The 15748-nt window shown below is 36.8% G+C and overlaps 1 protein-coding gene across 11 annotated transcripts in view; it reads right to left on the bottom strand.

Moving 5' to 3' along the window:
• Positions 1–15748, bottom strand: part of FANCL (FA complementation group L) — an 89366-nt gene that overhangs the window by 50744 nt on the left and 22874 nt on the right. For 10 of the 11 annotated variants that reach the window (XM_060412167.1, XM_060412165.1, XM_060412158.1 and 7 more), the window contains one exon: positions 9303–9403. The exons of the other annotated variant lie outside the window; for it this stretch is intronic. In XM_060412167.1, coding sequence (XP_060268150.1) covers positions 9303–9403 — 101 coding nt within the window. The remainder of the gene's footprint in view (positions 1–9302; positions 9404–15748) is intronic. 11 annotated transcript variants of the gene reach the window in all.

The raw sequence follows: 15748 nt of genomic DNA, 5'->3' as shown, positions 1-15748 counted from the left end.
AGCTGGTCATCACTGGTTGTCATATAAAATCCACTGTTGGTCACATGTCATAATCTGATGGAGAAATGGTTCATTGTTGACTCGTAGAATAAGAGAAGACCACACTTCAAAATGACGGGTTTTTTTTATCTGCGGTCAGCTCATGATGTATCCACTGATCAAGTTTTCTCACCTTTCCAATTTTCTTCAAATGCCTAATAACTGTAGAATGGCTGATGTTGAGGTCTTCAGCAACTTCTCACGTAGTTATAAGAGGATCAGCTTCAGTGATGCTCTCAACTGGTTGCTGTCAACTTCCAATGGCCTGCCACTACACTCATCTTCAAGGCTCTTATCTCCTTTGCAAACCTTTTTGAACCTCCACTGCACTATATGTTCAGTTAGCATTTTCTGGGCCAAATGCATTTTTGATGTTGTGAGTTGTTTCCCCTGCTTTATGACCCATTTTGAACTCAAATAAGAAAATTGCTCGAATTTGCTTTTTGTCTAACATCATTTCCATGGTCTAAAATAAACAGCAAGTAATGTCATTAGCAAAAAAAAAAAAAAAAATGTAAAGTGAGAAATGTGAATTAAAATGATGTATAACATAACCACATTAAATGTATTTTAATATCAAATGTCAAACTTCAACAGTGCAAAACCGCAATTATCTTTGCACCAACATAATGAAAAGCAAACAATGCTTTCAACTTCAGGACCTCCTTAATACCAAGCAGAAAATCCTGTTAAACCCTAAGGATTCTGCTTAATTCTTAGTGTTTTAATGAGCTATTCTGTAACACAACACAAGCAAAAGTTAACAGAAAGCTATCAAGACACTTTTTTGCATCACTCACTTTTTTGAGCCAGTTATAAAACCCAAAATTATTCACAACTTCATCTTACCCTAGGACAACTAGTGTTTTTAGTGTGTTCTTACAAAAGTTGAAGCAAGTATAGAAATTATAGCAATAGCGATCAAACTTAAGATCACCTACTAATTCTCACTGTGTTTCTATTAAAAATGTACACAAATAAAGGGAGTAAAGGAAAGATTTCAATCATATTTTAAATATTTCCTTTTTTCTAACTTTTTTTTTTTACAAAACCTGATCCTAGAGTTGATTAGATATGTCAAGTATATAATTTAAAAACACAACTAAGTTTTCCTTACCTTAAATAAAATCCTTCTTTTTATGATTGGATTTTACTATTCCACTAACAAATCTAAAGATTATTATTTAGAGTGTAAGTAAAATATAGACTGTATTGACATGGTCGAGGAATCATGAGAGTTTGAAAATCCATTTACATCCATTTGTCATGCAAATCATTATGTATGTTATTTTTTAAAATATTTTAAATTAAGAACTTGGCCAGCTGCTCAGGCAGGGCCTCAAAAGGTAACAAATCTAGCATGAAGACAGTGGTTCAGGTGTCATTTTTAACTCCATGGGTCCTGAAATCCAGTAGTATCAGTGTCTCAAGTGTACTAGGCCTGATTTAAGAATTAAGTCACAAAAATAAAATTGAAAGATGTTCTTGCTTTGCCAGACTGTGGTGGATAAATACTGACAAAACCTTACTATATGGCTTCTCACAATCCATGTAGACAACTTCTCTTCTGCTAACACATTATTGTAAAGACTATGAAACAAATGATTAGGTAACAGCAGGTATATTCTAATTCAATCATGCATCCTAATTACTATAATTAAACTATGATTTTTCATAAATCTAAGCAACAGATTTGAAAACTATCATTTTTTCACATGGCAAATTTTTTCCATAAGGAGAGTCACACTTTGAGGCTGAAACTAATAAAATCTATGTCCAATTACTTGAGGGAGCTTTACTAAAGGCTCCATACCAGAGCCATCTCCAGAGCACAACTCCAAGAAGCATCGTCAAGCCAAATACCAGAGCACTGTTAGCAGCCAGCCTTGGCCATGTACATGCATCTTATAAGCGAAGTTGGGGATAAAAATATACATCTTGAAACTTTTTCGGAGAATTAAATAGGAACTGTAAAGTATCTAGCAGGAACTTATAATTGGAATTTCCGATACATAATAACCTTAGTCTAAAGGGAAGACAAACATTAATATTGTGATGAATGCTATAGTAGAGTATTCATATCCTTACCTTGGCTTTCATCTATTATCTGAGTTAGAGACCTGTTTCTTTTTTTCTCCCATATCAGAAGAATGTGTATAAAGCAAAGCAAAAGTCAGTACTTTCTATGTATCTATAAAAACACTTATTCCATAAAATATTTTATGTACTTGCACTACTTCTAACTTTGTTGCTAACAGATCTCAAAAAATCCTTTAGGTATATTCCATAGTATCTACCTGAGTTAGAATTAAGTACTACTGGAATCATCTACTTAAATTCTGATTCTTCTACCTAGATATAAGTTCCATGAGGAATCTTAAGTCTTGATTGTGTATCTTCACTGCCTTATATTATAGGCATTTGATAAACAATCGGTGGAAAAAAAAATTATTCAAAAATCTGATATTTGCATACTCAATGCTTCAACTAATCCTCATTATTGGAGTTCTCCCAATAATGTCACATCTACTTAGAAATTGCCTCAAACTATCAAAATAACAGAAATAAAACAAGAACATTGCTACTTCCCTTTCCAAGGCCTTCCTACATCCCTATCTTCTAAACACTAAAATCTTAATATTTAACCATCAGAAAATAAGTCAAAGTAATTTTTCTCTTCTATCACTTCAAATCCAAAGAATAATCACATCCATGACATCAATGGCTCAGATGTTAAAGAATCTGCCTGCAATGCAGGAGACCTGGGTTTGATCCCTGGGTCAGAAAGATACCCTGGAGAAGAGAATGGCTACCCACTCCAATATTCTTGCCAGGAGAACTCCATGGACAGAGAAGCCTGGTCTACAGTCCACGGGGCTACAAACAGTAGGACATGCCTGAGCGACTTTCACTTTCATGACATCAATGCCTGAAGAAAAATCTTTCTAACTTCAGCAGGATTGTTAAAAGTGCACCTCAATTCATTACTTGTCTTCTCTGTCTCTATCCCAAATCCTATTCAGGAATGACACCTTATCAGATAAGGTTAATTTCATGAATATGCACTAATCAGTTCTCAATCTAATCATAATGGTACAGTTAAAATTATACATAATGTCCATTTCTGGATAAAAAATGAAGTCAGTTCAGTTCAGTCGCTCAGTTGTGTCCGACTGTTTGTGACCCCATAAATCCCAGCACGCCAGGCCTCCCTGTCCATCACCAACTCCCGGAGTTCACTCAGACTCATGTCCATCGAGTCCATGATGCCATCCAGCCATCTCATCCTTGGTTGTCCCCTTCTCCTGCCCCCAATCCCTCCCAGCATCAAAGTCTTTTCCAATGAGTCAACTCTTCGCATGAGGTGGCCAAAGTCTGGAGTTTCAGCCTCAGCATCATTCCTTCCAAAGAAATCCCAGGGCTGATCTCCTTCAGAATGGACTGGTTGGATCTCCTTGCAGTCCAAGGGACTCTCAAGAGTCTTCTCCACAACCACAGTTCAAAAGCATCAATTCTTCAGCGCTCAGCCCTCTTCACAGTCCAACTCTCACATCCATACATGACCACAGGAAAAACCACAGCCTTGACTAGATGGACCTTAGTCGGCAAAGTAGTCTCTGCTTTTGAATATGCTATCTAGGTTGGTCATAACTTTCCTTCCAAGGAGTAAGCATTTTTTAAATTTCATGGCTGCAGTCACTGTCTGCAGTGATTTTGGAGCCCCCCCAAAATAAAGTCTGAGACTGTTTCCACTGTTTCCCCATCTATTTCCCATGAAGTGATGGGACCGGATGCCATGATCTTCATTTTCTGAATGTTGAGCTTTAAGCCAAATTTTTCACTCTCCTCTTTCAATTTCATCAAGAGGCTCTTTAGTTCCTCTTCACTTTCTGCCATAAGGGTGGTGTGGAGTACCTTAGACTAAAACTTCCAATGAGAATAACTAAAGCAGCCTGATGACAAGGAAAAGAAAAACAAAGTTTCAAGGTGTCAAAAAATTGCTAAGGCAACCAGGACTTGACAGACCAAGGTCCTGAAGAAGGGGGAACAGAGAAGTAAAACAGACAATGCTTCAGCCATTTTTCCCTCAGGGTATCTAGCAATTCCCCCAGGGGAAGAAAAGGAGGATTGAGGAAATGGGGCAAGCAGAGAGTTATCAGTAAAATCACTGCAGGTGGTGACTGCAGCCATGAAATTAAAAGACTCTTACTCCTTGGAAGAAAAGTAATGACCAACCTAGATAGTATATTCAAAAGCAGAGACATTACTTTGCCGACTAAGGTCCGTCTAGTAACGGCTATGGTTTTTCCAGTGGTCATGTATGGATGTGAGAGTTGGACTGTGAAGGAGGCTGAGTGCCGAAGAATTGATGGTTTTGAACTGTGGTGTTGGAGAAGACTCTTGAGAGTCCCTTGGACTGCAAGGAGATCTAACCAGTCCATTCTGAAGGAGATCAACCCTGGGATTTCTTTGGAAGAAATGATGCTAAAGCTGAAGCTCCAGTACTTTGGCCACCTCATGTAAAGAGTTGACTCACTGGAAAAGACTCTGATGCTGGGAGGGATTGGGGGCAGGAGGAGAAGGGGACAACCGAGGGTGAAATGGCATCACGGACTCAATGGACATGAGTGTGAGTGAACTCCGGGAGTTGGTGATGGACAGGGAGGCCTGGCATGCTGCGATTCATGGGGTCGCAAAGAGTCGGACACGACTGAGCGACTGAACTGAACTGAACTGAGCCAAACAAACAAACAGAAACAAAAGAACAAAAACCAACTCAGCAGCATTTCTGGCAATCTCATGAGAATAGAGGAATAAAAATAAGAGACTTAAAGGTCCAGAATCTAGTGAAAAGGTAGGGTCAGAGACTGGATCCTAATATTCTGGCAATTTTTCATCAAAACTTTTCATAAACTCCAAGGTATATGAGGATAAAAACCCAAGCAGAAAGCCAATGAAAAACAAAGTGTAATATTTAGAAATCTCATAATACTCAAGAGAAATTAATTAGAATTTAGAACCCACCAGTGGGGAAAAGTCCCAGTGAACATATCTATGCTCTCAGTGGGAATCCCTGGAGGGCTAACTATAAAAGCAAAGTAAACAAGATGCATATGAAGCACTGCTCAAAATGGAGCCCAGACTCTAATGGAGAGATAAACTAGCCTTACAAAGACCAAGTTTAGAGTTTAGGATCTACCAAGGGAGAAATCCAAATGAACACACTTGACTCTTGCTTGAAAGCTCTGGAGGGTTATAGCCTAGGGGTGGAGAGGGGACAATAAGAACCCTGCAAAAACTACAACCCATCTTGAATCAATGCAGTCTCTATGGCAACTTGCCCCCACTTTATTTTCCTAGCAAAAAAAAAAAGTAAACCCTTTGTAGAAGAAAATATCATCCAGAGCCTCTAAGTTTTTTAATATACAATTTGCAACACTCAACAAAAGATTCTCAGGCATAGCAATGAAGCCTGAATGGCCAAGGGCAAAAGGCTGAAGAACAGCCAGCAGGATAGTAAAAAAGAAAAAAAGGGGCATTAGCTAGAATGCATAGAAATTAAGACAGCTTCCTCGTATCTCCCCTTTTTGCTTTTTCTTTTTTTTTTTTTTAAGAAAAAGCAATCATGTTATTGCTTCCCTGGTGGCTCAGATGATAAGAAATGTGCCTGCAATGCCGGAGGTCTGGGTTCGATCCCTGGGTTGGGAAGATCCCCTGGAGAAGGAAACAGCAACCCACTCCAGTGTTCTTGCCTGGAGAATCCCATGAACAGAGGTAGCTGGCAGTCTACAGTTCATGGGGTCACAAAGAGTCGGACATGACTGAGCGACTAACACTTTCACTTTTCAATCATGTTACTAAGCAGAAACAGGGAGACAACATCTTACATTTTTTGTTGTTGTTATACAGTATTCAACTTTGTACTGAATCAATTGTGACAATAAAAAAAAACCTTTACTTTTAGCTCTCAAAAAAAGTCTAGGCCTTGGTATTTACCTAACAGAGTTAAAAAATAACATCCACATGAAGAACCTGCACACAGCTGTTTACAGCAGCTTTACTCATAACTGCCCAAACTTGGAAGCAACCAAGATGTCCTTCCACTTGTGAATGGATAAACTGTGGTTCACCCAGACAATGAAATATTATTCAGTGCTAAAAACAAATGAGCTATGAAAAGATTGAGAAGAAACTGAAATACATAGTACCAGTGAAATAAGTCAACATGAAAAGACTTCATAATGTATGATTCCAACCACATGATATTTTGGAAAAGGCAAAACTTTTGGAGAGAGTGAACAGGGCAGTAGTTGCCAGGGGTCAGAGCGGAAGAAGGGATGAGTAGGTAGAACATAAGGTATTTCAGAGGCAGTGCAATTACTCTGTACTGTATTATAGTAGCAGATACATGTTTTTATACATTTGTCTAAAACGAGAGAAGTTATATAACTAAGAGTGTATGCTAAAGTAAACTGTGGTTTAGGGGTGATAACAATATGTCAGTGTGGGTTCATCCACTGTAACCAATGTACCACTCTGACAGGGGATGCTGATAATGGGGGAATCTAAGGGTTTACTTGGGGGAAGAAAGTATATGGAAAATCTCTGCACCCTCCTAATTTTGTGATGACTAAAACTACTCTTAAAAAAACAAAGTCTATTAACAAAAATTAATAGAAGTACCAGGAATGCCAAGATCCAGGACTATATTGACAGAAAATCACACAAAAATAAATAAATTAAAAACAGACTCAAGGTGATCTAGATTATGGGAGCAGGTAGAAGAAACTTTATGAAAATACAGAGAAAAAATAAGAGAATTTCAATAGAGCATTAAAATCTAGTAGAGTTATACTACAAAGTAGACATTAAGGCAAGAAATATTACTAGATACATAAAGAAACATTTAATGATGAGGGAAAATCACAAGGAAGATGCAGCAATTATAAATCTATATGCACTCTAAAATTAAAAACAGAACTTCAATATGATTCAGCAATTCCATTTCTGAGTATATGTCTGAAACAAATCATAATGTCAAAGAGATACCTGCACATCCATCAATGCAGCATTATTTACAACAGCCAACACGGAAACAACCCAAGTGCCCACTGACAGATGAATGGATAAATAAAATGTGGTCTGTGTGTGTATATATATACACACACCATGGAATATTTTTCAACCATAAAAAAGGACATCTACCATTTGCAACAATGTGGATGACCTCTAATGGGCATTATGCTAAATGAAATAAGACAAACAGAAGAAAACATGATGTCACTCATATGTGGCATCTAAAAAGTATCCTAAAATACTAAATTCATAGATACACAGAAAAGATTGGGGGTTGCCAGAGATAGCTGTGGAAGGTGAGTGCAATGACTGAAAAGAGGTCATCAGGTACAAACTTCCAGTTAGAAAATAATTAATTGGAGCATAACTGCTTATATACATTACAGCTTATATAGTGACTATAGCTTATAATATTGAACAGACGACCCTTGAACAACATAGGGGTTAGATGCACCAACCTTCAGCACAGTTGAAAATCCACCTATAACTTTACAATAGGCCCTCCAATGCTGCAGTTCCACGTCCATGCATTAAACCAATGGCAGATCAGATAGTACTGCAGTAACATTCACTGAAAAAAAATCTGCATATAACAACCTGTGATGTTCAAGGGTCAACTGTATTGTATATTTCAAAGCTGCTAAAAGTAAATCTTCCAAGTTCTCATCATAAGAAAAAAAAAATATGTATGTATGCTTACAGATGTTATCTAGACTTCCTGTGGCAATCATTTCATAATACACAGTCATAGTGGATGTTGTACCTGTGTATGAGTTCACTCATTCTGTTGTGTCTGCCTTTTACAACCCCATGGACTGTAGCCCACCAGTTTCCTCTGTCCATTCAATTTTCCAGGCAAAAGTACTGGAGGAGGTTGCCACCTCCTACTACAAAGGATCTTCCTGACCTAGAGATTGAACTCATGTCTCGCTGCACTGGTAGGCAGATTCTTTACCACTGAACCACCTGATAAGTCCATTATGTTGTACACCTGAAACTAGTATATAGTCAAGCATACCTCAATAAAAAAATGTTAAAAACAATTCTTTAGTCAGGAGGAAAATTATTCCAGACATGATAAAAATGCAGTAAGGAAGGAATAAAGAACACTGGGAAAAGAATTGTGTGTGTATGTATAAACACTGACTTTAAAAACAATAATAATGTTTGTCAAATTTACATATAGAATTAAAATGCATTATAACAATAACAACAGGGGGAGAAACTGCAATAGAGTTTTAGATCCTCACAATATAAGAAAACTGGTAAAGATTACAATATACATTTTGCTGTGTGTCTATTGTAATCTCTAAGGTAACCTCTAAAAGAATAAAAAAAGTAAGTACCTAACAAGTTAATAGAAAAATATAATAAAAATTGTGATTAATTCAAATAAAGGCAGATGAACAGAAAAACACAAAATATATGAGACAAACAGAAAATATGCAACAAGATAGTAGATATGAACCTAAGTAAATCAGGTGATGTCAGTCAATGGCAGTCCCAGGTTCCTAAAATTCTCCTCCCATACAACAGCAACAAGAAATTGACCCAAAAATTTCAGCAAGAAAGCAAATATACAAGGTGAATGAGTGACAGTCGCTCAGTCATGTCTCACTCTTGGTGACCCTGTGGACTGTAGCCCACCAGGCTCCTCTGTCCATGGAATGCTCCAGGCCAGAATACTGGAAGGGGTAGCCTTTCCCTTCTCCAGGGGATCTTTCCAATGCAGGGATCGAACCCAGGTCTCCAGCATTGCAGGCAGATTCTTCACAAGGGAAGCCCATATGAGGTGAAGGGATATGCTAATTAATGCAACTGTGGTAATCCTCTCACAATGTACAGGTACATCAAATCATCACACAGTGCACTTTAAATGTGTTAAAATTTTGTCGATTATATCTCACTACAACTAAAAGAAAACAAAGTAACATTGATAACTTCTTAGCTAACTGTGTACATAAAAAGGTTATTTTTTCCAAATTATATTTAGTATTTTACCTTGTAAGTCAATTTTTTACGCTGACACACCTTTAATTCATAGTCACAAAAAGGATCAGATACTCTAACTACAATGAAACGCTTTGACTAAAAACATAAACTGCTAAAGCTGTGAATATATCAAATTGAAATATGTTAAAAAAAAAAATAGGCATATCTTAAAACAGATTTTCAAATAGACTTACTTATCCCAACCAAGAGCTCTTATTTCTCCAATAAGGCTTGAGTAGAACTTGGGAGGAGGAGGTAGTACATATGGTTCTTTTTTATTCTTTAAAGCAACTTCCTGTTTAAAAGAAAAAACGTGAATCAGCTGTGGAATGCTACACAATGAATTATTAGTACCTGACTACAAAGCACAACTCTTGCACCTCATTAACATGTCCATTATCTTTATAGAAAATCCAGCTGATTTCCCTCCTCATTAAAACAAAAAAAAAGACAAAAAAAGGGGTAAAGGACTGCACCAAAGGTCATGTAAAAATGTCAATTATTATACCATACAAACTTAATATTGAAATGTCTAATATTCTCCTAGACTATCATGTCTATCACAGATGAAAAAGGATCACCAAAGAACAAAGCAAAATCCTCATCCTCAGGCTTTACTATTTTTCTACCCCTGTGGATATAATGTTTGATAGAAAGAAACATGTACCTTTAAAGAAAAGCCTGAACTCTATGTACATGGCCTAGACCGATATATTTGTACACCATTATGAATCACATTCTTACAAACAAAAATCCTTCTTTATCACAATAGTTAACCTGTTTATTTCCTTTACTGAATTCCATGCTGTATTACTCCCAGACCAGTGAAGCATTTTACCATCTATCTGGTTAGATCACAGCTTCTTTCCCCCACTAAACCTACCTATGACATCTTTAAGATGATTTATGTTCCCCTGAACAAAACTAAAATTTACATTTTTTACAAGCAATACAAGCATCACTAGAGTTGCTGGGGCTGAAAATTACCAATTACTTCAAAGGTGTTACCCTGGACAGTATCTTACTTGGAAAGTAAAAAATAAATGTACATATGAATTACACAGAGGTTCATATGGTTTGGATTATTAAAAGGTATTATAAAAAGCAGGCTTCCCAGATGGTTCAGTGATAAAGAATCCACCTGCCAATGCAGGAGACACAGGAGACCCAGAGTTCAATCCCTGGGTCTGGAAGATCCCCTGGAGAAGGAAATGACAGCCCACTCCAGTATTCTTGCCTGGAAAATCCCAAGTACAGACAAGCCTGGCTGGCTCCAGTCCATGGGGTTGCAAACAATTAGACATGACTAAGCACATTATAAAAATTAAAGAAATAAAAATTTAAAAAAACAGATATAATAACAAAACAACATAAGAACAAGTCTAAAATTATAAAGATTTCTGGTAACCCTAATAAAATGTATACATTTTTATTCACTTAAATATGTTTATTAACATGGATAGAAGGCTACTAAATTAACACTAGAAAAGACTAGATTTTTACAAAACAACATTTCAAAAATCAGGACTGCTAACTGAAACTACTTAAATACAGTTCTGAATCTGCTTTAGGATAAAAATAAACAAACCAAACCCTGAAAACTGGTTAGTAAGGCCTAGAATGTCAATTTGAATCAGAAAGGAAGCTCCTAGAAGACAAAAAGTATACTGCCTTTTCATAAACTACTTAGTGCTATATATAAACAACCTGATGGTCCACAAAAATTATCAGTATTAAGATTCTCCTGCTACAAATACTACTAACAGGAGTCAGTACAGTGCCTGTATTTACAAACATGTTAAGAGTTACACAGTATTTCTTTGGAAATTTTTTTCAATTCAAAAATATTAATTACTGTTATTCATATATACTGAAGATAAAAACAAATGGACAATAATGTACTTGGATAAAAGAGTACTTTAATCCTAGATTTATGACATGTGCTAACTCTGCCTTCTACTTTGGGTCAGACAAGTTATTCCTATTCTAGAACCATAACAGAGAAAAGGGCAAAGACAGAGAATTGTGGAGAATGAAGCAAAGGTACTTAGAAGAAAGAACATAGGCTTTACAAACCATGAGTTTAGATCCTAACTTTAAACAATTCCAAGTTTTGAGGCCTTAGGCACTCAGTGACTCAGCTCTAAAAAAGGAATAAAATAATCTACCTATTGAGTTCTTTTAAAATATAATTGTTCATTTAATAAATATGTATCAAACTCCTACTATATGCCTAGTTAGCACTAGGAAACTCCAAGAGAAATTTAACAAAATGTCCTGAAAAAAGTTCAACAGCTACTGATTTCATTTGGGCAACAATCTTAATATTTTCACCAGGGATTATATTCGGTTAACCCTATTACTAATAATACAACCCAATAAATAAACTAATAATTCTTACATCTTTAGGTAGACTCCCACAAATGTGCAATAGTATCACCAACCGTGTCCACAATTTTAGAGAGTTAAAGTACAGGATCTTATTTAGGAAAGTAAAAACAAATGTACTATACAGACTACTGTGAATTAGAGATCAACCACACTATTTTAAACTAATGAATATTTCTTCAAAATTAAATGACCATTAGAGCTTAACTTAGTTAGCTTCATAGTAAAACCTAATGGGCCACATAGTTTTACTCTGGTTCTCTTAGTCCTATTTGTACGGCTTATCGAAATTATGATAAAAAGTCAAAAGAAACTTTTTCAACTTTTGTCCAATGTCAAGGAGATGTAAACCAAAATGTTTCACTACTTCAAGTTACCTTTTTAAGGTTATCATGTTGTAGCCTTTGACAAAATTTACAATGAATTTTGATAAACCTTATTAACTACAGTTTACAAATTTATAAGTCAAAATTTAAACTTTAGAAAGTGACTTTTTAAATACTTTCATTTCATCCCAAACTTTTCACCAAAGCCTTTGTCATGAATATTAAAGAAAAGAATTCAAAACAAATCTAGCAAGTAAATTAAGTTCTCAATATGTGGCAGCTGCTGCTAACAATAAAAAGAAAACAGAACCACAAAGAAATAACAAAATGCTTTCAGTTGTTAGTAGAAATATAGTGGCATTGTAATTTTATAAAACAAATATAAGAAATATTTTATAGATGTGAGAAATGCATAAGTAAAACATAAAATTATAACTATGTTAATACTCAAAATGGAAAAGAAAAACTAAAACTAGAATTACCACATGATCCAACAATCCTACTCCTGGGAATTTAACCAGACTAAATTAACTCAAAAAGACAGAAGCACCCTATTTTCATAGCAGCACTGTTCACAACAGCCAAAACATAGAAACAATCTAAATGTCCATCAACAGATGAATGGATACAGGCGATGTGGTACATGAATAAAATGGAGTACTACTCAACTATTAAAAAATAATAATGCCATTCACAGCAACACGGCTGCAAATAGAGATTACCACATTAAGTGAAATCTAAGAAAGAGAAAGACAAATACTGTATGATATCATTTGCATGCGGAATCTAAAATCTGGTCAAAATGAACCCATCTACCAAACAGGAATAGACTCATAGACGCAGAGAACAGATTTGTCCTTGCCAAGGAGTAGGAGAGGAGGGAGAGAGATGGCCTGGGAGTTTGGGTTTGGTAGATACAAATGATTACATTTAGAATGGATAAAGAAGGTCCTACTACACAGCACAGGGAACTATATACAATATCCTGTGATTAACCATAATGGAAAAGAATATTAAAAAGAATGTATACACGTGTATAACTGAGTCACTCTGCTATACATCAGAAACTGGCACGAAACTGTAAATCAACAGAACTTCAATAAAAAAGAAATACTAGAAATGAAAACTCAGATTTAAGAGAAGAGAGATATAAGCATAAAAGTCAAAGAAGTAAAATCCCTATGCCAGATGTAAATTGAAAATATTGAAATGAAAACAAGTAATAGCAAAGGTCTGAACAGTCAAAGCTATGGTTTCTCCAGTAATCATGTACGGATGTGAGAGATGGACCATAAAGAAGGGAGTGCTGAGTGCTGAAGAACTGATGCTTTCAAACTGTGGTGCTGGAGAAGACTCTGAGAATCCGTTAAACAGCAGGGAGATCAAACCAGTCAATCCTAAAGGAAATCAACCCTGACTATTCACTGGAAGGACTGATGCTGAAGCTCCGATATTTTCACCAGGTGATGCAAAGAACAGACTCATTGGAAAAGATTCTGATGCTGGGAAAGATTAAGGGCAGGGGGAGAAGAAGGTGACAAAGAGTAAGATGCTTGGATGGCATCACTGACTCCATGGATCTGAGTTTGAGCAAACTCTGGCAGATAGTGAAGGACAGGGAAGCCTGGGGTGCTGCAGTCCATGGGGTCACAAACAGTCAGACATGACTTAATGCCTGAACAACAAATAGCAATGAACATGCCAGTTTCAAGACTGTGGCATCCAAATACCATTTCCTACAAAGAAACCATATCTCTTTGGTAAAACAGGATAAGTGAATGGAACTGGAGCAACTGGTGCCACAAAGCGAAGCTTAGATTGTGTTAAAAGAACTCAGGAGCCAACATGAAAGGACTTATATTGACCAAAACTGGTAAAATTTAAGCATTAAAAACAATAATAATCGCAATGGACTAAAGTTAATAAAATATTTTAAAATACATGGTTTCATAATAATAAAAAAATCATTAGTTCCCTTTGAATTCCTAGGTACCAACTCATTATTCTTAAAATTGATTTTTAAAAAAAAGGAAAAAAATCAAGCACTTATCCTTATTCCAATATGGGCAAGATCTCAAATTTACCAAATAAATGATGAGGGGAACTTCTTTTCTGTGAAATTTTCAGCTAATAAATGTAGATGATGGATTTTTTAAAATCACCATTTGCAACCCCTAACAAAACAGTGGATGTAGTTAATGACCACCACTGGAAGCTAAAATCAGTTGGTGATAGGCTGATCAGAAACTTTATATTGGATGGATCTAAACCTATTGACTAATCTTAACTCTATTAAATGAGGAACCACCAGACACCATGTACCTCCTATGCAGAGTAAGAAGTACAGAGCATGAAGTATTATTATCAGGAGAAATGAATGCAACTTCATTCAGACCTCTAATTTAACTGCTAGATTACAAAAAAAAAGTATAATATGTTAAAAGATAGCATGACTATCTAATGAACCAAATTCAGAATGTAGGAAACCTTTTAAAATGCTCCAGTCCCCTTCTCCTAAAAGAGTAGGTAGGTAAAGAAATATCTTAGGCAAAACTTTGTAGTTTGCTCATGGGTCCATGCGTATTTACTGTAGTCTTCCTTCTTTTGCTAATCAAGTATCTTATGTATCCATGCATGCTAAGTTGTTTCAATCATGTCCAGCTCTTTGCGAGCCCATGGACTGTAGCCTGCCAGGTTCCTCTGTCCATGGGAATTCTCCAGGCAAGAATACTGGAGTGGGTTGCCATGCCCTCCTCCAGGGGATTTTCCCAACCCATGTCTCTTATGTCTCCTGCATTGGCAGATGGGTTCTTTCCCACTAGCGCCACCTAGGAAGCCAATTTATCCACAGTTAACTTAAACAGTAGAAAATTCTGAAAGAGATGGGAATACCAGACCACCTAACCTGCCTCTTGAGAAAGCTGTATGCAGGTCAGGAAGCATCAGTTAGATCTGTACATGGAACAACAGACTGGTTCCAAATAGGAAAAGGAGTACGTCAAGGCTGTACGTTGTCACTCTGCTTATTTAACTTCTAGGCAGAGTACATCATGAGAAACGCTGGACTGGAAGAAACACAAGCTGGAATCAAGATTGCTGGGAGAAATATCAATCACCTCAGATATGTAGATGACATTACCCTTATGGCAGAAAGTGAAGAGGAGCTAAAAAGCCTCTTGATGAAAGTGAAAGAGGAGAGTGACAAAGTTGGCTTAAAGCTCAACATTCAGAAAACGAAGATCATGGCATCTGGTCCCATCACTTCATGGGCCAAAATCACTGCAGATGGTGATTGCAGCCATGAAATTAAAAGACACTTACTCCTTGGAAGAAAAGTTATGACCAACCTAGACAGTATATTCAAAAGCAGAGACATTACTTTGCCGACTAAGGTCCGTCTAGTCAAGGCTATGGTTTTTACAGTGGTCATGTATGGATGTGAGAGTTGGACTGTGAAGAAGGCTGAGCGCCGAAGAATTGATGCTTTTGAACTGTGGTGTTGGAGAAGACTCTTGAGAGTCCTTTGGACTGCAAGGAGATCCAACCAGTCCATTCTGAAGGAGATCAACCCTGGGATTTCTTTGGAAGGAATGATGCTAAAGCTGAAGCTCCAGTACTTTGGCCACCTCATGCGAAGTGTTGACTCACTGGAAAAGACTCTGATGCTGGAAGGGATTGGGGGCAGGAGGAAAAGGGGATGACCGAGGATGAGATGGCTGGATGGCATCACTGACTCGATGGATGTGAGTCTGAGTGAACTCCAGGAGATGGTGATGGACAGGGAGGCCTGGCATGCTGCGATTCATGGGGTCGCAAAGAGTCGGACACAACTGAGCGACTGGACTGAACTGAACTGAACTGAATAATCAATTGTATATAACTATATATATATGGGAAGAGTTGACTCACTGGAAAAGACTTTCATG

Source organism: Ovis aries, chromosome 3, assembly GCF_016772045.2.
Source record: "Ovis aries strain OAR_USU_Benz2616 breed Rambouillet chromosome 3, ARS-UI_Ramb_v3.0, whole genome shotgun sequence".
NCBI classification, from domain to species: Eukaryota; Metazoa; Chordata; class Mammalia; order Artiodactyla; family Bovidae; genus Ovis; species Ovis aries.
This window is presented reverse-complemented; position numbering and strand designations above follow the sequence as displayed.